The following is a 26153-nucleotide window of genomic DNA, read 5'->3' on the forward strand; positions in this document are numbered from 1 at the left end:
AATAAGTTATGTGAACGTTTGACGGATGCATCGACTTCAAATTGCCCCAAAAATACATGGCACGCCACAGATTGCTCAACATTCACATCCACATTCACATGCACCGTTCAAATGCATGTGTACCATGCATACCAAAAATGTGTGTTGCAAAACTATGTTAATGCTCTTTAATTTTCCTCCCTCCATGGCATTTTGCATGGTCTCTCTCTCTCTCTCTCTCTCTCTCTCTCTCCCTCTCTCCCTCTCTTTCTCTATGATTACATTCATTACGTCGGACATTCGCTTCATTTCCAGCATCCAAAATGTAATCGTTCATTTAACCGAATGCCAAGCAAATCACTGCATATGTCCTGATTCACGTTGGCTGGCTATTATCTTTACGACGGTTTTTTGTTCAGTTTTTTTTTTAAATAATTTAATTGTGTTTAATGTGTTTAATTGCTGAAGCATGGATTTGCTAGCATTTAGACCCTGGAAAAAATATTATCACATTTGTAACACATACTGTAGCCATTTTTTTAAAAATGGAAATTTCTACAAATGGTGAATCGCAGTGAATCTCCCTGAAACTGCTAACAATGATTGTTAACGCAAGGTTTGGTTTAAAAAAAAATCCACACCAAACAATTCATCCACGTCGCCAACAGCAAAAAAAAAATACCGAGCGGGGTTTTTAAAGCATAAAAATTGCAGCAGGCATTTAATTAGAGTGAGAGTAAAATCATCACTTACCTTTTTACACCTAGCCAAAGCAATAATTGTAATTAAATTTCCCGGTATTCCGAGCAGAATGAAGACAATGCATGCAGCTGTTGCAAAATATAGCAGCCCGGCCGGGTAGTTCTTGAAAAGTTCATCGTCGGGTGGCAACGACCACGACAGCGTCGACGACAGATCTACAAATTTAAACCAACGCCACAGCACAAAAGATACCAAAGAAAAATTACGATTAATGGAATTTAAAGCTTGGAAATTTACTGCGTTGCACAGCGGTGGGACAAACGAACGGGAGAACAATGGCAAGAGCAAGAGCAAGAGCGACAGCGGGAAAGGAAGAGAACGAGCAAGGAGTTAATGAAGTGCAAAAACGAGTGTGGGAACTTTACAAAATTTATATTATCTTCCCTTTTTTACTGCATAAAATTGGTGCGTATGAATTAATTAAATGTGCCTCGCGCAAGCGATTAAAATCAAAGTTTGGTCGATGCTTGGGAACTTCAGCTGGCAGCTTTTCAACTTGTGGAATGTGCCAAGAATCATTCTCTTAAATAATAACCATCATTCGGTTGTACTTTTGGTGGAAATTCAAACCAAAAGTTTTTAATCTAATTGGTGGAGCGTGTACGGGGAAAGATCAAGAAATCACACACACACACACAGTGGCAGAGTCAACAAGGAGTGATTTCGATGAGAGCGAGCGAGCGAACGAGCGAGTGAGTGTGTGTGTGAAATGGAAAGAGAAAAAGAAGGAAAGAGAACAACTTAGCATTATTTATTAATTGTCACACCAACCGCCAAACAACCCATTCTCGTATTCGGCATTCCCTTTGCCTCAGGCACCGCTACACCTCACGAAGACAAATAGGTTTTTCAAGGAGAAAATTGGCGTAAATATTTGCGCTCATGAATCCAACTTATCCGACACATTAATTTGTTAACGCTTGCTCCAAAAATAATTCTACGTACACATTCCTCAACCTTGCCTTTGTTTCCAACTGAAAAGGAAGGCGATGCAAACAGAGAAATAAATTGAACTTTCTCCGTTTCGTTCTCGGTCTATGTTCGCGCGCGCCACTTGCTCGAACTAACTGTGATTGTCGTCGTCCTCGTCGTTGTCGCTGCCGCTGCCGCTGCCGCTGTTTGCCTTCTTAAACGGCGCAATCACTAACCATGGTCGATCCAAGTGTCTGGTGTTGCATCAACAGTGGCGTTATTTGCTGTAAATACATGTGTTTCCACGAGTTTTCCCATTATCCATTCAAAAACATGTAAATTCGCTACGTTAATAAACTACTGCCCCGCGTGAATCTTCCTCTTCTGGAGATGGATTGACAATTTTGTATGTTCCAAAAAAGTAACCTTTTGATCAAATATTCTGTTTTGGCGTGGTTTTTTTGTTGTCACAGAATTATAATCCGTGTTTGTGTGAGTTCGTGTGAATGTCCTTTATTTTCTCACTAGTCAACAATGCAGTGTAATTTGCTCTGATTGCATAGTTAACAAAAAGCTTTCTCTTTTCGTTTCGTCTTTGGTATTTTTATATTCGCCGTTGAATTATGTCAAACCTAAAAATTGCATATGTTTCGTTGTCGAGTTTTTCATCCATTTTTTTTCTTCATCTGTTATTTCTCTTGATTGCTGTAAAGTTGCTCAAGCCACACCGAAATAGATGACTTCCATTTATTTTCGATTTCTTTGCAACTCGTTTTCGCTACTTTCTATTTGATTGCAAAAGCTTCATCTGAAATACGGTGTCGGTTGTTTCACTTCCACGTGTGTGCTCTCATCTGCTGATGAATGTAACACTTTGCTGCAATAGATGGATGAGTTTGTGTGTGCGCGCGGGTGATATCTGGAATGAAATAAATGAAATAGGATTACATAAAAATATCAAAATATCAAGAAGAAAATAAAAAAAAACATTGCCGTAAAAAATCCCATGTACATAAGATCACATATATGTACGATGTTACTTTTGGCGCGCGTAGTACCAAAGCCTGAATTGCACTTGATTGAGAAATTAATTTTTATATGTCAAGAGCTTAAGAGAGCGGAAGAAAAAAAAGTTTCAATGCTCTAAATTTCGTTTATTAATATAAATGCTTGGGTGACTGTAATCAACCTAGAAAACTAATCCCGTGCGTCAATTATGCGAATGGTTTTGGTTAAATAGGACGTAAAAAAACAATCGAAATTGTTTTGTGTTAGTTGTAAAAATGTTTGAATGTATCGAAAGTTAAGTCGATGAATGGAATGCGCCACGTGAATGACGATGCAAAACCCTCCATGTACAGTACACACACATACCACCACATGCACACGCCGGCCATCAGAAAACACTGGAAAAACATCAACATAAACATATTTTTAACCTAGATTTTTGCGGCTGTTGAACACTTTACGAGCTCACACACCCTCACGCACCGACCATAACAACGATGAAAATGCACAGAACAAGCAATAAAGTTTAAGAATTGTTTGAAAGCAAAAAAAAAGAAGCACAAAGTAATGCGCACTCAATCACCAAATTAGATACTCTCTTTCACGCTAACCTACAAGGCACATGTGGTTTGTTGAAATGACTCACAGCACACAAGATGGATTGAGTGCGGTCGGTTGGCCGCATCGAGCCTCGGATCCACACACTTTTTATTCTTTGAAAGAAAGCAACTGCTGCTTTACATGCATCAAAATCGAGCGCGCCTATGGAACGCCTACGCCAAAACAATGAAACCATCTCATTAGTAAGGCCGGTTCAAATGTATTTGATTGACTCATACAATGTATTCGTTTCATCTGGGATTGAGCGTTGGGCTCAATTTCAATCGATGCCACCAATAAAACCGAGACTGAGCCGTTGAACCAATTCGTTTTTAGAGCGGAACGGTTCAATCACAATAATTTGCAATTGATTTCTATTCTTGGAATGAGGCCCTCTTTGGAATATTGGCGATTCGATTGGATATTTTTCTGCTCACAAATGGTTATTTTAGGTATATATACATTTCAACATATCAACATTAAGTTTTGTTGTTCTTAAACATTTGAATGAAATGGACGATGCTCACACACAGAAAAGAATCCCCGGAAATTTTAGGTGTTCGCCGTAAAATTTGACATTTATATATGAATTTCTATATACATTTTACCGGCAACACTTGAATTTTCCGGGCGATGACATAATTTCAAATATTCCAACAGAAATTAGCGCCATCTGTCATTTCAAGCGGTAAAATATACATAGTATTTGATAAAATGTTCGAAAATATGTCATCGCCCGGAAAATTGAAGTGTTGCCGGTAAAATGTATATAGAAATTTATATATAAATGTCAAATTTTACGGCGAACACCCAAAATTTCCGGGGATTCTTTTCTGTGTGCACAATGAAAAACTCAGAACAAAAACAAAATTTAAGGTACCTTTTACAGCATTTAATTAAATATCCGGCTGGTTTTGTCTTGGGCATTGTGTGCTGGTAGCAAAACATACGTACCAAAATTGGATGAATTTGTATTCTCAACCGAAACTTGGTTTTATTTCTTTATAATGAGCATTCCACCCCATTTACTGCCGAGTTTTGGTTAGCAGCAGAGCTGTCATTCGAAATGTCTGTATTTCGGTAATCACTTGATACATAAATGTGCTCGTGCATTCGTATGTTTGGTAATGGAATAAAACCAAAATTAAATGATTGCAAGCTGAAAAACTGGAGCAACAGCAGAGTGCGCTATGGGAATTGTCTGCCCTCAAAAAATATTCGGTCGTATTTTTTGTGCTTCATATTTTATGTTCAAATACATGACGAACATCACCCAAATCAAAGAAGGTAATGAATGCTGTAAAGAATGTTTGTTATTAATAAGTTTACGACCGTAAACATCAAAATCCTCTAGAATAAAGAAAAATTTGTCGAAGCCGAAGAATGGTCGGACCGGATGTGTATTGCCTTCGGAAATATTTCAAAAGCAGTCGATATGTGGACGATTCTGGTCAAGCGACATACGGCACGCAAATTCAATTGAACCATGCAGCTAAAATCAGCTTTGTCTTGAAGTCAGAAAGTGTTCGATGTCAGTCAATAGCTTTAAGCAAAAGCGAATGGTTTCATTCATGGAAAGCAAGTGGTGTGTTTGATGCTAGGGGTATTTATGTCACTTGAATCTATCGAATTCGATCGTTCCATTGCGATTTTGTTACGAATTCGCACATTCTCTGCGAATTCTTTACGAATTGTTCACATTCTTCGCTTTGTCACTGCGAATGACAACTAAGATGGTGCCAGCTGTCAATGGATTTGACCAATTCGCAAAAAATTCGCAAAATTCGTGAAATATTTGAATGAATTCGAAGTCAAAACGTGTGCGAATTCCTGTCAATTCGCGAATACATAAATTCCCCTAGGTTTGATGAATACATTTCTTCGCCTAGATCAAGCAGCAGTAAGTATAAAAGTTTAGTGTTTGTTCTAAGAAAATCCATCGGAAACAATCTTTCAGCTCGATTTGAAATTCCGTCCATAAAAATTCACATAATGACGAGAAGCGGCTAGATGTCTGTAATTTGGTTACTTTCTCTGGCTTTTATATTTTGTATATTGAAAAAATTCTTGTGCCGATTCACAATAAATGGCTGGTGAATAACGTGTATATTACATTGTTGTCGGAATTTGTGCCAATTCGGATGTTCCGTACATGCTATACAGCATACATAGACGCACGTGCAGACGGATTCATCAATGGCCTATTTCACATGCAAAGCAACTAAACATTACAAATATATTTAGCATATGAAACACGTAAAATGTGAATTCACATCCACATATACGCACGCACGCTGCCATCACCATAATATCTGATTGATGGGTTTTATACGCTGGAATAACACATACATACACATTAACATTGTGATTCGGTTTGGTTAATGGGACAATTGGTGTTGTCAGGAGCCAAGAGCATCTATTCGTATTATCATTTGATGGATTTCGCTTTGCTTTTATTACTTAATACGCGACGGTTTTAATGTCAGAACGATTGTGCGTGCGGAAGATGAACGCCAGCACCTTCTTTTATCTGCGTTATTTTTCAGTTCAGGCTCAAATTTTCCATGTGACGTCTCGTAAGACCGGTTTTCTTCCATCAATAAGGGGATTATGATTAAATTAGGGGAGCCCTTGGTGTTCGTGAGCTTTTGTGCTCAATTCGTGCGCATCAAATATACCGATGCTCATTTCATATCCAACAACATTTTGATGACATATTTTAATATATTTCGTCGTCGTCGTTGTTGTTGTTGTTGTTGCCATCTTCTTTCTTCTGTGCAACCTGCAAGCGCTGAAGGGGAATTCAAATCGAACAAAAAATGTGATATGTTTATCGTGAAAATGTGGCATTCTAATTATTGCGACAACAAGATTGGCATTGTTGGATACGGCCCATTAACAAGAATGAATAGACCATGATGACGTGGGCACTCTGATGGCCACAATGGGAGTGCACAGCACACAATCTGATGGGATAGTGAAAAGGGGGCAAAAATAGAAGTTCTATCTCAACTCGGGCATAAAAGGAAAGTCATCAGATTTTGTTGACACAAATTAACGAAGGTGCTTTTATGATAATTGCCCGTTTGCATGCAGCTCGTGTTTGGCAAACACACACACAATGCCATTGCAAACACAACGGAGAGGGAGAGCGAAGAAAAAACGGGACAAACATTTTGAAAAATTTATTGTTTCTATCGTGGCTGATGTGCTTCCGCAGTCGATGGATTTTCCAATGCAAACTTTCTTGTTTGCTTATTTGTTTGTCAAACAATTCATTGGAAGAAATGAATCGTGTTCTAAATCAAAATACATACGTTGCGCCCCAAAAAGATTCATTTCGGAGAAGCCGAGCTAAATCAAACAACAACCACAACAAAAGTATATACGACCGAAAGACGCAGATAATTGAAATTTCCATGGTATTTTGCCCGTCGAATACTGATTCGGTAAACAAATGAAACTATCTAAAAATAGATGACTGAATGCGACTTTCAAATGCGCCTAATCAAGTTTTCGAACGATTTTATTCGGTTGCCCGATTCTTGCTGTTCATTTGTAAACTTTGCTACGTAATATTGTACTACGATATTTTAATGATGTTAACTGATTTAGTTGGTGGTTTTAGATCGCGCCTCAAACAGTGATCTCACGATAAATGCGGCCATCCGATGCACAATGGTATTGGGTAGAAATAAAACGCTGCTTGCCACAACAAAGAGCAAAACGCCAAGTCATTATTTTTCCGTTCAATTTCATTATCGCTTGAACTCTGTACTCGATATGTGCCGATGTCGTATGCATTTATCACATGCTTCGACAGTTTCATTCAGAAATCCATTCGTTTGGGTTTGTGGGAAACCACACAAACAATTAAATATAATGCGTTGCCATTGAGAAGAAGTTGCTGCTGACGACAACTAAGACGAAGACGACAAAATGTGACGGCAACAACAACAACGACTGCAACGATTGTTTGACACACATTTTTTTTTTTTCTTGTGCGGGTGTTCGTCTCATTTCCCGCATATTCAGCGCAAATGTTGCATTGAAAATGATGGAATAGAGAATTGTAATAAAATTGCATTGAACCGTCAGACCGAATGTAAATAGATTGTTCAGTATTTTCTGGTCTCCTGCACGCGCCGCACTCTCACATTTCGAAGTAAATTGCAAAACATCGGTTTTGCGTCAAGTTAATAGTTTTATCGCTTGACAAACCGCCGTTCTACAACTTGCGGAAATTACTCATAACCGTTTGGTAAATTTATATTAAATTTCCATGTCACACTGTATCCCATTAAAAAAAAAAGAGCCACTGTACATTGCACTGGAGGCGATAGGGTGAGTGCGCGCGAGCTCATTGCCGAAACATTGTGTACAAAATAAAAAATATTGCGTTGCATATACAAAGTATCAATTTTTTGTTTCCAACATGTTTTAATGGGTTTTAATCATTGCATCGCATCTGTAACGACTTAGTCTCACGTATCAGGATGCGGTCATAGCCAGAGCCGTAAAATGCATGTAATGAAATTGGAGCGCACGGTAAAATACTAGCTCTCTCATTTCCATCGACTGTGCAACTTTCATTCCTCTCGTTCCATCCACCATGTGGAAATCCACCAAGGTGAAATCTGAGGTGCAACATTTTATTTGTTGCATAATATTGTCGATGCATTTTCCCATACTCGCACTCTAAATTTGTCGTACAATTTGCTCGTCTTCTCATACCCTTCGCCAAGGTCTGGTTTCAACTTGCGTAATGACTTTGTAAAATCAACACAAAGTCTAAAGTCTTTCTCTCTCTCTCTCTCTCTCTCTCTCTATTTCGCTTGCTTCATTATATGACGGTGCATAAAATGTGGAAAATCGAGCAAGCAAAGAACAAAAAAGAAACGATGACAGCTTATTTGCCACCGATACGAAAACAAATACACGCTCGAAACAGTAAATGCTGTACAATGTTGTCTTCGGTTTTTATAGAGACGTTTTCCTTGGCAGCACCAAACAGCAGCGCAGCAACGGCGACAAAAAACAACAACGTAAGCGTAACGGTTTCAGCAGCAAGGAAATGAAAGAAAATATAGTCACGACGATGCACGAACGAACGTACGGAACGAAATGCATTCGGTTGCAGGAGTAACATTGTTAAGTTTTATTGTGGTGATGATTACGAAAAAGCATCCAATCCAAATGGAAGAGTTGAATTATTGAAGTGCTGAAACATCAATTTCGCCGGCGATTCCGTTGAAAATCGTTTTCGATGGGTGTTCCACACGCAAACACCCCAACCAACAGAAAAAAATGAGAGAAAAAACATTTACACGGACGAGTATATATATATATATCGATTTCGTTATTTATTTTGATTCGATTGCCGCATTTCGAATTAAATTAATGAACTTGTTCAACTGACAAATAAATCGAGCATCGAAAATCGAGAACACAAAACCCAAAATTCGTAATTGAACACGTTTTCAAATCAAATTAACGAATTCATTTTACATTTTACAAAATTAGTTCGGTTGCGTATCCATTCAATAAATTGCCGTGAATTTTAATCAAAAAGTTTTTGTCTACGCTTTGCAATAAATTTAATTTTAAAATCGATTGTGAATGGGGAAAAAGCATCGAAACCGTCACTCAAACGACATTATGTGAATTAATCGGCGATTAATTGTCGATATCTTGTGAACATAATAATTGCATGCTATTCAACCGTAATTATACATTATTTGACATTATCAGTCGTGTTTGCACGCGCGTGCCTCGCGCAAATGTTGTGGTTAAAGAATGGATAGCGTGGAAAATATTACCGCCGTGTTTATTCGTTCAACACATTCGATTATGGGGTTTACTCATTGAATTCGCTCGATGTTTAATAAATAATTAATAATGATGAGCACAGCTCTATTCACCAGCCCAATTCAAATGCTGGATTTATGTTCCATTCAATAACTATTAGCATATGTCAAAGCAGAATTTTGAATGATATGGAGGAATGTTATCAAAAACTCATTAATATTTGAAGCGTTTTGTTCAAATATCTGAGATTCACTCATTGAAATGGATGAAGACTTCAAAAACTGAATAAATGTGTTTATTCAAATCTGTAGCTGGTGATTATTAATTAACAATAACGTTCGCAACGTTTCATTAACTGGGATTTTCCAATTTCCAATTCCTTTACACTCGATGTGCGTAGAAATTACGATAGCGGGCTACAATGACTAAACGCAACTTGTGGATTATAGCTTTGTTCCGTTTGTGTGTTATGTCGGAAATGCCAATTAGACCAATGTATACACTTATCGATCGATTGAGTAGAAGTACATTGTGTATTGACACATTACTGCTGATAATAACAGCATGACGATACCATAAACAAGAATTCCGTTGTTCGAGTGTGATTGCAACACACTGAAATAACTGTTCGAAATGGGACCCAACGGTTTTCGACGAATGAATGACCGCACAGCAGAACCAATAGAATTCCGTTCGTTCGTTCGTTCGTTGGTTTCTTTATATATATTTTTTTTAAATAAATATTGGTAATAAAATCGGTCTTATCATTGTTCCAATTTCATTGCAACCAAAATATTGTACAACGAAATCAATTGAATATGGTTTCTTGCACTGGAGCTTACGCAATTTAGTGTCGACGATTTTTCTATTCTGGTGCAATGCTCCCTTTATGGCTGTTACCAGAATGAAAGCATCAAAATCGCTTTGGCTTGAAGATGACGACAATGTTTTAAGCATTGATTTTCAAAGTGTTTCCGATTTTCAAAACTGAAATATTGTTCGATTAAAGTCGTATTTTTGGTTGTGCGGTGCGAATGAACAGCGCAAATAACTCTATTTTCGCAATGCGCTAGTGCCAAGAGCCAAGATACAGACGTCACCGAACTGTGCATTTCAATTCCTTGCTCTCCCTTCCTTCCCCCCAGCACATTTTCCACATACCCAACACATTGCATTTTATTCGCCTTCGGTGGATTGAGACTTACGATACGGATTTATTTTTGTGTTGCAGCTCCATCGAAAATGCGAATTTTATCACGATTCTTATTACATATTTCATTATCGTATTGTTGATGTTTTATTTCGCCATTGTTGTGCAAACGGCAAACGCACACGAACCGAACAACAACAACACAGTCTTGTCCCGTTATGAATAAACGATGTGTTTATTTGTCTGTTTGGTGGATGACAAAAAGATTCCCGATTAAATGCATTTCAAAAGTGTCGTTCCAGTCGATATAGTCAATGTAGTAACAAAACAGACACTCTATTCCTTGTCAGACGCTTGCACAAAGGATATATATGCGGACACAATGCGATTTAAATAAACCACAAAGCATCTTTAACACTTGCTCACATGACAATCTTTAATGTGCATTCTTCGCATAGACGCAATCGTCTACAAGACTTTTATTGTCGATTATTCCGAGAGTATTTCTCTGTCTCTCCTCTTTTGTATTCTTGTGTTGCCAGAATTTACTTTATCTCGCCCTCATGCATGTCAAACTGAATGGAAGAGGATAATAGCAAAAAGAATAACTGTAAAAACCACCATAACTATAAATAAACGCATTTTTTTTTTTAAACTCAAAGAGACGAAAACTAAATCATCATGCAATTATCCCATAAATTCAAAAACCACCCAATCTCTGAAGAAAATTGGAAGAGTTTGCTTTGTTTGTGTCTGGTTCTCCGGGTGTCAGAATAAGATAGAAAAAGACAATGATATAGTTGCTTCTAATTGTTGAAATAACACACATCAACTGTGAGCGATGGTGATTCCAATTTTCTATGTGTCGTTATCTATTTTATGAGGAAATTGTTTTTATACGATTCAGTTTTTCTGTGGTGTCAAATTTGTATGTGTATATTTCGAGTAATCGTCAATTGCATTGCGTTCAATCTACCCAATAGTTTCAACACCATAATCGCTACTTATCAGCGTAGCTCGAATGCAATTAAGTGCTGTCGAGCAAATGAAAATTCCAAACGAGCGATTAGTCTATTTGCCATGCATCGATAAATTGAGCGGCGGATGTGAAATGCTCAATGGAACGAATGAACGAACGACTCGATGCCATTTTTACTACGAATCAGATTGTGTCGTAAAACGAACGCTAAGCAAACACATCCAATAACAAAATTAATAAAATGAACTTTTTACGATAATAAATAATGGTGGTGCATGCAACCGCAGTCGACTTGCGTGTGTGTGTGTGTCTGCCGCATACAAACCCTGGCTGTAATACATCAACAATGTAGTAGTTTTTTTAAATAAAAGATAAGACAATTACTGTCGATTTTTTTTTTTCTAAATTATGATAACAACGGCAATGTATAATTGAACGAGCCAACCACACCGAAAGTGGAAAATCATGCACCGACAGATGAAGATTGGGAAAAAAAAACTATTCTTGCGATAAGTTTCTGACAAAATGTGAGAAACTCCGAAGCAATAACCATAAACAATGGCATAATCACTTGAAAGTAATTTCAGTCGTTGTCATCTGTTTCGTTATTACTTTGAAGTTACCCTCAGCAGCGATTGCTTGCTCTTGCTCACTTGCTCTTTGCATTCGACTCGACGTTGACACTGAGAAGCGAACGCAACGAGATAACAAAGTGATTTTTGAGAGTTGAACTCGTTTCGATAGGGCACAAGCCACATGGCCGTACAGTGATGGAAATTGATCGGAAAAACGTTTCCAATAAATTTCGTTCCGAAGTTTAGAGGAGTCATTCATTTTTGTTTCGCTCTCTCTCTCTCTCTCTCTCTCATTTTTGCCTGACTAATTCGATCAACTGTTTACAAACGATTAAGTGTAATTACATTTCATTTGACTGCTTTGTTTATGGATTTGGCGCGGAAAAACGTGGATTTTGCTCCAAGTTTAATTCAAACTTTGCTTACGATCGAAATTTTATACGCTCTGTTTACATCAGCCGGTTTATGTTTTGCAACTGAATTTACGTAGATAAACACTTTTTACTTGACTGATCGCGTACGTCACACACAATCGAAGCATCACAACAACTGGTTTCGCATTGAACCAAGCACGAAGCCTGTTTTTCAAACGGATTCCATTTTAAATAAACACCTTTCGATGTGAATAATGGCTTTGCATTGAAGAGGGAGAGGGAAGACGATATTGCGAATTGTTTATTTGTAACAAAAGACGACAGCCTCATAATGACGCTCGTCAGCGCACAAATTCTGTAAATATCAAACATCAGCTAATTTGCATTTATTTTTCTTATCAAACAGAAACAGCATATCAACGTCTTTTCGTTTTGTATTGCCTTTCCGGCATCGCGTCGAAACAAATTCATTCACTTATCAACTTCACGGTGACTAGTCCGATAAAATGAAAAAAAAATATGATTCACAATATAATCGCAAAAATAAAAAAAAAATATTTTGTTACATCTTTGCGCTCACGCAATACTCAAGAATTTAATTTCGGCATAGAGTACAAAGACCTCTGGTAATAATTTAATTGTTATCAAGACACAAGCATACGCAGCAGCAGCAAAAACAACAACCGAATCTCTTACATATTCGTCTCGAAGTGGGGAACAGACGTGAATGTGATAAAAAGGCGAAGAGAAAAAGAAAAACAACTACGCGGAAACACCATTGTGACTCATATTTTTTGGCGATTCGCACAAAGAACGAAACATTCAAATGGTGAAAAAGAGGAAAATGTGTGTTGGCATTACATGTAATGTACCATAAATCAGGGAAATGTGTCTAGATCTTCTTTCGGCCATTCACGATGATAGACATTCCGAAAAAAAAGGATGCGCTTACTTATGATTTACTTTGGAGCAGCCACGAAATGATCATTTAAATGATTACGACCTCCCAGAAATGCCGTTCATGTGTTGTTACTGTTTTTTCCTTTGTTGTTTTGCTACTCATTTGTAATATTAATCTCTCATTTCAGATTTCCAGTAATAAATAACCTGCCGCAACGGCACAATCCACAAATTTATAAATTTTCTTCGTAACGAGATGCGTCTTCTTTTCAGTCGTTTTCATTTTTTTTCTGCTCTTCTTTGTTTGTACGACTTTCGAGAAGAATAATGGGATTGCAATTCGATGGCAATATACTACAAAGGGATGCGAAATAAGAAATGAGTAAATAAAATAATATTCTTTTCTCAATGGAAATGCGAATTGAAAATTGGTGATGTGAACGACACGGAAATGGCGAACACAACGATATACAGCGTTGCACATTGTATTCCAATTGCACTGGTTGCTCGTTCGTTCGTTCGCTTCCATTCTTTCATTCATTCGTGGAAATTGAAGAGACAAGATATCAAATATTTGCGAATTTCCCGTCGACTCCTTTATGACGGTGCATTTATTTGATTCGGTAATTTTCATCTAAATATGTCTTTATGCCAATTTTTCCATTCTTCGAATTCATTGCTAAATAGACTTGTTCGTTTTGTACGATGAATGTGCTTCGGTATGCAGTAAGCAATGTGAAAATTTCGCTGATAATAATCCAAGTTTTTCTCGCTTCGACGGCGATGCAAAGAGAGCGCGAAGGAGTGAGTGAATCTTCTTCTCAATGTGGGATTGAGTGTACGTTTTTCGCATTGAGAATGCCATTAAAGTCACATACGTTAAGCAAACACACAGTGAATTATTCTGTGTATTTGGTTTTGTGAATCAAATTACAAGCCCCATCATGCCATTGGGTGAACGCGTTTAGCATGTGCAAATGTTAGCCTTGCGTCGTGTCTCCAGCGACAGAGAAATCAAATGTCTGATAAAAGGCACGACGATTATTTATTGTTATTTATTTGCACATTTCTATAGTTTGTTTCGGGGTTTTATTTTTCATGCGATTCTATTGTTACACACACACACAATGCGGTAATGGGAGTGAGAAAGAGAGATACGTGAGACCTTTGACTTTTGAGTCTCTTATTATGTTATTTGCCATGTGATATTTTCCTTCAATTGGATTTCTTGTATCGTAAGATTTCCCGCAAAACCATTTGTTTTGATTTCGAATTCAATTTTCCTAACAAGTTGACACATTTCCCCTTTTTTATTATCACTCGGTTATGTTAGGTTTCTGATATGCACGACCAGTCGCCTACTCACATGCGTACATAAACATGAGATATAAATCGAATATTGAGACGACTATTTGTTATGTTTGACCTTTTTTTTTCAATTTTTTCCCTATTCAGTTCGCCAGCTAGTTTTCGGTTTTTTTTCCTACTTTTTCTATTATTATTTTATTATCCTTTGGAAATCTATTAAAAGTTTTGTGTGACACTGTGAACAAATGACAGTGCCGCGCACAATGGATTTTTTCCACCATAATTTCTAGCATTGGTATACATTGAAAAAGTTTTGTGGCTCCAGTTCTTTGTTGTTTTTCACTTATCTCCATGTTTTTGTTTTATTCGTTTTGTTTGAGCGTGTGCGGTTGGTCAACGACATCAATGTAACAGGTATACTGGAAGTCTACAAAATACTTGTGGAAAATTCACCAATCGTTTAATTCAGTTTGGTCCATTCAAATTTCGCTTAAAGCGAAGGGCTGCACATGATAAATGGCAGCGCAATCCTTTGGAGGATAGCGACCAGGAAAAAATTCGATACGGTACATTATCTCGCATTTTGTAAAAAAATTAGTTGGTCGCTTTGCATGCGCTAAATTTCCGGCCGGCTGATTTCACAATGTTTTACTCAAATATTCACTTTGCGTGCACGGCACAATTCACTGACTTACATTTTGTGCACAAATTTAAACAAATAATCCCGTGTGTCGCTTTAACAAATCCTGTTTTCACTGCTACCGTTGCTGCTGCTGCTGCTAGTCGTACATACATACGCAAAGCGGATATCACAGTGCTATAGCTAGCCGCCGTAAATCGCTTTGAAAGTTTGCTTCTACTTTTACATGTGCCCATATGCTACGTATGACCCTGTTCTACACACATTTCTTTCTGCACTCTCGTCGCTCTATTCTTGACTCGCCATTCGTTGTTTGTTCTCTCGCCACTGGTAATTTTATTCGTAGCTCGTTTATTTTCGATGTCGTTAGTACTTTTTGTACAATAATTCTTTCGACTGTTGTTGCCGCGTCGATGCTTAGCATTTTTTGTTCCTCTGCTCCTCATCGTCATTGTTTTCGTCGTTCATTTCGTGAAATGTGTCATCGGTTTTCGTACTATTGTACAAATTGTATTCCACTGGGTGTAATGAGCGAGCGAAAAACGAAAGTCGAACGAGATATAGAAAAAAAAGCATTCACACATACACACTTTCTTATATTTGTGCATTGTGCAGCTCTAGGATCATGAGTACACAAAGGAGAAGCAGAGAGAGAGGACACAAAAAAAACAGTCTTGTTATGTGCATAGCAAAGCAGCGTAACATCTGTATAAATGAGATTTACGAACGACATAAAAACAAGAATGAGAACGAGAATAAAAGAGATCGCTGCAGAGAGAAATCGCTTCGACAAGGAAATTTATTGATTTACATAAAACGCAAATTAACCTGTAAGTTGTTTACACGTGAAAAAAATAAATAAAACTATTTACATTACGAATTGGAGACAGTTTGTCGCAATAATTCGATTTGCGCGTAGAGACGAAACATACACATGCCGTGTATGTAAATATTGGACTCATTTTTCCTCGAACGAAATCAAAATTTATGGAGTTTAAAAGTTCTGTGCGTATGACATAGAAAATGTTTTATATCCTTATATCCCTGGCTTGGATCAGCTTCTTTATGCTGGCTTGGATGAGCTTATTTATGCTCGCATGCACTTTAATTCTTCTGCTTAAGCTCTTTATCAAGATGACAACGACGCAGTTTCTTTACCAGTCGACGTTAAAACAGTGCAAATGAAGTTACCTGTTGCAAGAAAATTGAACATGAATAATGGATATATTAGCATGAGGCCAAACTGCTTTTGATTGGCATTCTCTTTCATGGCTGAACCACTGCTTTTGTCATGAGCTTTGAATTAAAATTAAATTTTCGTTTGACTCGTGGAAAGTCTGTTGACTCCGAAGTGCGCATCAATCAAAATAATGTCTTTGACAATTTAAATCACAAGATCATGACTGACCCAATGTCGTATAATTGTCTTGGAAAATGAAATTTATGCAAATCAAGTTGTGTGCCTTGTAAAAACCTCACGTGATTTCAGCATGCATTCTAAATTAAACCGGTCTTATGAGACTTATTATGCATGATAATATTTAATGAGTTTTCGAACTGTCAACCACTGATATGGGATTCTGTCGAAGATGTGCCCAAATTGAATTTCTCCAATCAAAAACGGACACAAGAAAGTTCATTGATTCTTATCAACAAAAGAGGAAATTCATTTTCAAACTTTGCAATCGAAGTTCGTGTACATAATGCTATCGAAATTCAAGTCAATCGATCGATTTCGATAGGTTATAAGCAAATGAAAAAGTGATCACCGACATTTGGACTATTTTTTCCATCTCATTTTATTCTATGGTTATTTTTAGATATCTTCCACAAATCGAATATTATGGATGAAATTAGTTTTTTGGTGTCAATCTTTTCGAATGAGTCGTCTTCCAAATTTAAATGAATCTATCTAAAATCAGAATTGATGTTGTTGGCCAACGGAAAAAGCAATTAAAATTGGTTAGCATTAATCTGTAGCGATAAGACAGAGAGAGGAATGGACAAAGAAGTCTATTCCGTTGGGTAGGTTTTATCACGCGTCCATGGCCACAAGGCACATTCCAAAGCCTATGCCGATGTGGAAATAAATTGCCGAATATTTGAATAAATGATTTCTCAGGAATTCGAAATTGTTCTGGCATCGCTTAGCCAAATTTAGCATTGATTCTAACCATTTCGGTAATCAAGAGCTTCGGTCTTGTGATTTTCGAAATATTCGGCGTATTCAAAGTGTAAACGAGATGCTTAGTTTACTGCACAGTGAGAATAGGTCGAGCTAAAATGTTCCACAGCCATTGTAGCTCAATGGAATGGGGATAAGGATCGATTGTTGAATTGTGCGGAAAACCCACCCGATTCGGATTTGTGTTTGCGTATATTTCAAATTGTTCGTGCGCCTGTGACAAAGAGCATTGAACCGATCAAAAACAAGAGCCATATGCATAAATGTGCGTAGCACGTACGAAAAGGGAAAAAGAACCGTTTATATTCGACAAACGAGAAAAGAAATTATCCGATTAAAAAAAAATCCGTGTTCATTTTTCTGTTGGGACAGCAATACTGATATGACTTTATGTGCGTGCGGATGCTGTCAGCAATTGAAGGACTCTCGCAATAGTGAAAATTCGAAATGTTGTACACGTCGACCGAAAGAAAATATGACAAATTCAGAGATCCAGCCGGGCAGATAGGATACGATGTGCGTGAGGGCCCAATTCAAGCTCGGGTAACACGAGTCAAACGAAGAAATATCGAGCGGCATGTTGAAAGAAATTGCAAACAATTTCCTTTGTGAATAAAAAAATGTGCTTTCGGTATTTTTTTTCTATTCCACCCAACCGCGCGCACTCACCCTTGTCAACGGTTTCCATCGCATTCGCACTTCATTTATGGCACCTTGAAGCGGTCCCTTATCTACACCAACAAAAAATCAATTCACTCAGGCGTCTTGAGACACAAACGCATGCAAGAAAATGCTCAAACAAATATGAAGAAGGTGAATAATAAAGTTCCATGGACTGTAAAATTAGAAGTAAATCTAATTTATCTGCAGCTCTTGTTAAAATCGACCGACGACGACGACGATATAAAACAGATGCGCCAATTCCACTGCGTTGTTCATTGATTAGCATTGAAAGTTGATGGCATTCATTGGGATGAACTTGACTGGAACCTGAAGCACTAGAGAATTAAAACTTAATGAGAGCAACGAAGCTTATCAACGATGAAGACGATTACATCATCGTACGTCGATTGAGTGTACTTCTGCGTTTCTCTTTTGAAATTAGACAAAATTGCAGATTCTTTCGCAACGTGGTCTGACAATACAAAAAAAGGTTGTGAATGAGGCATCCTCCTTTATTCAATTACCTGTGAAGGTGTTCTTCCTTTCGTCCTTTCTGTTCCGAAATCGATACGTGTGCAATGAATGATTGATCGCGTATAATCAACATTTTTTCCACTTGATTCACTGATTGGTTACAAAAGACATCAAAAAAGCGCCATCGTCAATCGAATTATCTATGATCACATTGAACAAAAAGCACCAAAAATGAATGCCCAAGTGTTTTCGGTTTGAATGGAGGTGTGAACGCTAAGTCCCTTTTCTCTCTGATTGAAACAGCCAAAATCCGAATCGAATATCTCCTTAATCGGATCAGCATTCGTGCTTTTGTCATCGTTTGTATGTGTCGAACAAAACGAACTCCACAAAAAGCATCGATGTGAAATAGGAAAATTCAAAGGTTTAAATTGTGGCATATAATACAATCATTGACTTTTGGATTGGATTCAATGGCAGCACAAGTTCAGAGTAATTTTTCGGCTTTTTTTTCCCATTAAATCCACAGGTGTCAAGCGAATTGTGCAAAACGAACGAAGTAAACCAAGAAAAAATGGGGTAACCTGAGAACACGTTGAGGAAGTTTTCGAGTCGCTAGATTCATTTAGGATTATCGGATCGTCTTTTTTTCTGTGTGCGCTACAATATACGCTGAATAACTTTGCTAGAGCACAGTACGAAAAAAAACGTACGCAAATGATTAGCACATGGCAACCATTCATCAATCTTTTTTTTCTTCCAATAACGGCCTCATATTTCACGGACAACAAGTGCAAAAAGCAAAAAAAAAAAACAGAAAATCATTCTTCATTGTTACACCGGCAACGCTGTGCATGACATGATGTACCAAAACCCAAATTGGATTGAACGATTTCTAAGAGCGTGGGTGGAAAATTACCGTAAAACTTTTGCAGGGCGCACACGAGCGAATAAAAAACGCTCAAAGTCTACAATTGAAATCCGAATATTCACTCATTTCTTCAACTTGACTGTGTAATACAACGAGTGTTTTGTTGACTGCTATCGATGAATTATCGCCTGAGTAATGGATGCAATTCCAAATTTTCCAAGCCGTGTGATAAAACACGTTTAAATTTAGCATCCGATTGATGCTATTTATAAGCACCGAATCGAGTGTGGGTTGAGCGTTGCTGGCGAAAAAAAAATTTTTTTGTTGGTTTATACTTTTTTTTATTGTATTTTACATAAATGAAATCAATTGGATTCAATCAGCAATCGATTACAAGCAAAATGATTTATATCCACCATTCGAGTTTGCATTGTTTGCGTCGGAGTTGGCTTTGATCGAAAATTGGCACACGAACACAAAACAGTCTCTGTGTGTATGTTTGTAGTTAGGAAACGATTGAATTCTGTATAAGACACGCTCTGCGCCCGATTCATTTGCTTGTTTTCCCAAGCCGTTTTATTCCTTGCTGAACGAATATGTAACAATTTTATGAGGTTCATTAATATTTATTGCCAACAAATTTGCACCATTCATATTCACAGCGAACGAAGAAAAATTACAACATGTTCATTTCCCTCTTGCACAGCGCTACTACTTAGAACAGATTTCTTTCTGTTCCTTAGATACAAAATTACACCAGGACTTCGATAAATATACGAATCAAATGTCATGCGAACAAGGAATTATAAGAAAGTGTTGTTGTGTGTATGGGACCAAAGACATTTGGCACGCGTCATGTTCCACGGTTGTGTTATTATCGCGCTTGATTGCAGTTGAGCACGTTAGATCTCTTGTCATTGTTCTATCATCCAATAACGTATTAAATTTTTCATTTTGCATCCGTTGTTTTGGAGAAAGGGATAATCGAAAAAAAAAATCCAATGTTTTGCTCACGTTTCATTGGAAAACTAGATAAAAATAAAGTCTACGCTGCTATTGTTGCCAGGCAACAATACATTTTGATATGGCACATGGAACGCTTTCAACGTGTTGCTCGAATAATAATATCTCTCATACTCTTTGAACTCAAATCTGGATGATTTTAGAAGGAAATTGCTTAACCTACCAAAATTGCTAGAACCGTATACATATGTGATTTAATAACAAAAATAAATGGAATTCACCAGGAACAAAAAAAAAAACCTATTTCACTCAAATGCTTCCGGTTTTCAGAAGGAAAAAAACTTACAAAAAATTTATTAATGAAAAGAAATCACGGAAAAATAGCAGCAGCTCAAAAATTATCGATACAAAAAGGTGAAGGCGCCAATTCGATTACAAGCACGTATGTACTTTTTGGATTTTTCATTTCCCACGCCAGCCAAAAATATAGAAACTCATCGGTGTGAACTAGAGAAACATTGAATTGGTTCGTTCCCCCCATCAAAGTTTTTTTTTTATTTCAATTTTATTCTTGTATGTTTTTTTTGACGTCGCTATTTTTATAAAATATGACGCAATGGAAGAGGAGAATTGAGAAGGCAAATCGAAGGGAGGCTGTTGCTTCCCCCAAAAGTAAGGAGGAAAGAAAATATTGAAATAGAAATTGGAATATCTATGGTGTGTTTCTGCTATATAAAATTGTACTTGTGGTTTTTCACCTGAAGAGCACGTTAGATCCTCCTCTTTATATGCTTCTCAATTGTGCGCTTCCATTGAGAAACAGTTCCCAAGTCACATCAAACAAGCTTAGAGATTTCAAGGTTTTATTTAGAGAATTCATGAACTTTAAAAGCTACCCACAAACAGTAAATTCGATAAACGAGTGCGCCGATGCTCAGGAAATAGCTATCGCATCATTAACACCGATGGAAATATGAAAACAGGCGAAACTACTTTCTAAATTTGATATTTAGAAGAAAAAAAATTGATTCTAACTTACCAGATGAGACCTATAAGTTTGACGCGTGGATGCAGGATTGGGCGTTGTACAGATGAAGAAGACGTCCGTGCGATATTTGATTATTTGTTGGCAGTGCACGAATATTTTATATTGCTGGCAAATCACATCAATACGATGTCTAAGCATGTGTGCCTGTTAATTTTCCCGATGAATCAGTTGTGAAGTCTCTGAAGCACCACTTTGATTTCGAAAATTGCAATTGTTTATAAGTTGTACGTTTTGCCATTCACAATATCTTTGTGAAATATTCGAATTGCAAATTAGATGCCACGAATTTACGTTTAAAGTGTCAGTGGTTTGGTTTGTACAGTTGGATTTTAGCTGCCGATTCAGTGTATGTGTGTGTGTGTGTGTGTGTGTGCATCAAATGAATGTTCAAGTGTTGTTTTAGTAACACACAATTTAAAGCAATGTATAGTTTGTTGTTGCTTTTTTCTTGGCGGTAAATTCAAGTGCGTCGGAATGTTCTTGGCATTCGTAATATTTCACAGACACGACATTCTCTGTGTGTTGTGTGAATTGCATTGCACATTGTTTATTATTGAAACTGTTTTTTTCCTCTGTATTTTTTCTTTCTATCCTTTGAATACTGCACGAGCAACAGCAGAATTAATTTTTCCGCTTCACTTGGTACAATATCAAATGGAAATGATCGCTTTGCATGCACTATTTCGATTAACTCTTGCAGAGTGAAAATGGAATTCGCATGTAATTGAAATTTTTGTGACAAGCGCCACGACAACAACAATAACAACAAAATTTCATACAAGCTCGTCCTTATGCATCCATGTGCACCGAATATGTTGACAAAATGGGTAGTGTTTATTTTCTCTTCAGTCTCTCTCTCTTTTCTACTTTAAATCGTCGAGCACAATAATAAGCTGCTTGGTTGGAGAGTGTGTAAATAGTGTGTGTAGCACTAGTAAAATGACATTCACCAGCTTCTTCGCTCTTATTTTTTCATTCGTTGCTACTGTAAATGTAAATCAGTATTTATGTAAAATTGAATACGTTTCAAAGTGGTCAAAGCTGTTTGTGAAAATGAAATCTCGCTTGATGACGACGGAAAGAGTGAGCGTGTAAAGAGTAGGAGAAAGAAAAAATATTTCAAACGCCTTTTTTTTTAAATCGCCTTTGAGCGCTTGACTAACAATGAAAATTGAAATACATAATTCTGTTATTACTTGTGTTGCTTTTGCAGCCGTCGCCGTTTACAATGTCTGCTGTATATTTAAGTTTGATGTTCTGAGAAAAAGCATTTTCCGCTCAATATTTATTTTCTCGGGCATTCGGACAAACACATCACTCTCTCTCTCTCTCTCTCTCTCTTTTTCTACTGCACGTACACAGAGAAAATTCTATAAGCGAAACAGAAAAATGAAACACATCAAATCAGGATAAACTTGTAGAGTCGCTTATTTTTTTCTCAATGGTGTTTGTTTTTCTCTCGGTGGTGTTTTCTCGTTCTCTTCCTCTCTCAGTTTTTTCCTTCTGCAGTTACAAGCATTTAATTTCTTGAGTGAATTAAATTTCGCCGCACGTGCTGTGTGCAATAGTTCGTTTCACTGTCCTGGTCGATTTTTTTTTTCCCTCACTTGAACATTTTCATCGTCGCACTATCATTTTACAATTGTTCATTTTCTATTGGGCCGTGATTTATACGCGCCATGCAACTCTATCATTATTGGAGTGCACGCGTTCATTTTTCATCGTGGCTCTTTTCTCTCTGTTTGCTTTTTCTGAGTCAGTTGTTTGGTCGGTGCTATTGACGTTCTCAACGCGTTATTAGGTATTAATTTATGCATGTGCTGAGAAATTCACTTTGGCAAACGGTACGCAGCAATGAAAGAGGGAAAAAAATTGTGTTGCGAAAGAAATTGAATTATAGTCTTTGGTTTTTTAATATGCTACTTTTGTCGCGCACATGAATCAGCCAATTGAAATGAATAAAACTTGCATCTATCTCACACAGAGATACATGCCGCGAGACACAGTCGTGCGCTTCGCATCTGACTAATATCGTAGCTATTTTGATCGTAAACACATTTTCCTTTATTTACAATTCAAACGATGCTCAGAATTTATTTTACTTGCAGAATTGTCGGCGTTCGGTTTTTATTTTACTGGCAAAAGATACGACGTCGTTATCACTTTGCTCTCTTTCGCTCGTCGTTGTCTCTGTCTCTGTGGACTCTTATCACTTTGCTGGGATATAATAGTTGGAGCGAACGCGAGTACTTTCGTCGTAGTTAGTATCGAACGTTACGAAAGCTGTGTGTGCGATGTGAACACTTCAGCTCATCCAAATCAACTGAAACGGTTTGAACGATGGCAAATGTTTTTATATTTCGTTCCACTGTGAGCAATTTCCCTTGTATTCTCTCGCATGAAAATTACACACGCTACACTCGACACTCAGTTTGGTTCAGTCCGTCCAAAGTGTACTACACTCTCTCTCTATCTCTCTCTCTCTCTCTCTCTCTCTCTCTCTCTCTCCATGCATGTTCTCAGTGCTGTGCGTTTTGTTTATCCCTGTATCGTCTGTACAGAGGAGAAACCGGCACCAGTCCGAATGAGAGACGGTTTGTGCGTTAGTGTGTGTGAATGAGCACATTTGATTTCTTATCAATTCCATTGCGATAGAAGCCGGCTGTGGAGTGCACATTGAACCTATGTTAAGCCAATATCTATTGCGACTTGGAGAATTGTTTCTCCTTCGCTTATTGTCATAGCAACGCGAAGAAATGGAGCTACTGTGAGCAACAATCAGGGGAATCGCTTACGAAAAAGCGTTTACTCGATTCGAAAGAAAATCACGAATCTCGTTTAAACTTGAACACCGAATTTATTTAATTTGATTGTCAACTTTTGATCTACTCAAAGGATATTAAATTTATTAACTGAAAATGTCAAAAAATAAACGCGACTAATTGTATTTGAAGCAATTTTTCTTTACTCCCATGATACCGAATGAAAACATTCTTGCGAGAATTTCTCGTTGAATGCAGAGAGAGAGCGAGAGAGTATCTTAGTTGCATCAGTTCAAGTGGTTTATGCTGAATAATTAGATGCTGAAATGACAAGCATACGAATTAATTGGAAATTCAGATGGGTATTTAGTAGAAGCACATCCCAAAAACCGCACCGAACACCAAACTCTGTTGTGAGCAACTGATTTGGAAAATCTTGCGGTTTGTTCCAAGGTTTTCGACCAATTATACATCAGTAATTCATGTATATTGACACATTCACGGCTCGAACTCGGATGCGATTGAATGCAGAAAGCTTGTAATCCCATCGTTTAATAAGATATAAAATTGAGATTTATACACGAATTTGCGATAATCGATGCAAAGTGTGTCTATGCATTAAAATGTCCAATGAAAATTGATGGGAAACATCAACATGCTCGAGAATCGAGCAAATGAAAATGAATTTTCGAAAACATTCGATTCAATTTCAGTCTCGAACCAAGGCGAGCAATTTCCAGGGGCTGTCAGTGACGATTTGCCCGCTAGAAACAAGTAAATAAACACACAGAGATATCACTTTTGGCTCACTCATGTGTATCAGTGCGGGTAGGTTCAGCAAATATTCCATTTTAGGTTACACAGTTTCATCGATTGAATGCTATTTCCATCGGTTCACGGTACAGATATTCACTTTGAAGAGAAAAAAAAACGGACAGAAGGAAATTTGGGTGGAAGACATAGGTCGAATCTACGTGTTGTTTTGCATAATACATATAAATGGAATCTTCACGTCAGCAATCAAGAAAGTGTTTTTGTTGATTTGATAACTGATAACTTTGTTCTTGAAACGTTGACACATAACGATGTTAAGATACAATGGATTGGTGTGAATTCTGTGAATTGTGTATTCAACATGAAAAGAGCGACAAAATTTTCATTCCATTTTGCCTACATTCAGGCGTTTGTTTTTTCAAATGACAAAATGGTTTTTTTTTATGCCTGAGTCACCTTAATGGACTTTGTTGCCTGCCATTCGTAGTTTGACCCATAAACTGTTTAATGAGCAAAACTATATTCGTTCTCGGCAGTTTCTAACGTATTCGGTCGGATTTTCTTCGAAAGTGCCGATAAATCTTGATGTAAGACCATATGCGCACCTGTGCGTTGGCCAACCAGTATGTGCTTGTGCATCGTAATTCAGAAGCAACGTCAAACGTGTATTAGCACATTGGTTGTTTATAGTTAGGGCTAAGCTCATCTCACCACACAATCAAATGACTCATTGGCAACTACTTACTGCAGCACATAAATTTCGTATAGTAAACAAACACTGTATTACAAATTACCGTGCGCCTGCAGCTAAAACTATTTATTTTGAGTATGACCGCCATTTGCCACTTTTATTATCTATCGACTGGTCATAATTCAAAATTTAATGGTAATAACGATAATTTTGCATCCATGCATATTGCTTATTTATCGTAGCAATGAACCAGAAAACTTGCGTTCTCCGTAAACAATAAACTTTCGAAATAAAACACATACACATACACACCGAAAAGAATGTGATGTCATTGAGTTAGTTTATGGCACCTTAGTCTGGCTGCTGAAATAGCTGTGAGAAATATTTTGAGAATGCACATCACATGGATCTTCGCCGGTGATAAATTCCATCGTATTAACCCAGTCTAAATTTGGCTGCGGACAAGTTTATCAAAATTCAAAGCCAATTTATAATTGTTGCTGCTGCTTCTTCTTCTTGTGCATTCAAGCCACAAGCCGCAATTGAATCGTGTGTACGAAATTCGTTGAAGTACATTGTTGTGTGCGAGAGAGCATGCTTCGTTCGAACCGCACACGGTTGCGGAATTGCCATGGCTTGATAAGTTAAGGTTTTTGTCTGGAAATAAATGTGCGTTGCTATCGTCGTCGTCGTCGTCGTCGTCGTCGTCGTCGTCGTCGTCGTCGTC

General features: G+C 37.5%; 1 protein-coding gene across 4 annotated transcripts in view; it reads right to left on the reverse strand.

Annotated features, from left to right (window-relative positions):
* Positions 1 to 26153, reverse strand: part of LOC129580408 (G-protein coupled receptor moody) — a 54230-nt gene that overhangs the window by 26909 nt on the left and 1168 nt on the right. Inside the window, exons 1-4 of one of the 4 annotated variants that reach the window (XM_055470813.1) lie at positions 22396 to 23989; positions 21191 to 22184; positions 1890 to 2572; positions 733 to 896 (exon numbers count right to left, since the gene is read on the reverse strand). In XM_055470813.1, the coding sequence (XP_055326788.1) occupies positions 733 to 896; positions 1890 to 1971 (246 nt within the window). In that variant the 5' untranslated portion in view covers positions 1972 to 2572; positions 21191 to 22184; positions 22396 to 23989. Of the gene's footprint in view, positions 1 to 732; positions 897 to 1889; positions 2573 to 21190; positions 22264 to 22395; positions 23990 to 26153 lie in introns of those variants that run through there. The other 3 variants (XM_055470814.1, XM_055470815.1, XM_055470816.1) reach the window with 3 other exon arrangements.

Source organism: Sitodiplosis mosellana, unplaced genomic scaffold, assembly GCF_009176505.1.
Source record: "Sitodiplosis mosellana isolate CC-2019 unplaced genomic scaffold, AAFC_SMos_1.0 Smas_scaffold_1, whole genome shotgun sequence".
Lineage (NCBI taxonomy): Eukaryota > Metazoa > Arthropoda > Insecta > Diptera > Cecidomyiidae > Sitodiplosis > Sitodiplosis mosellana.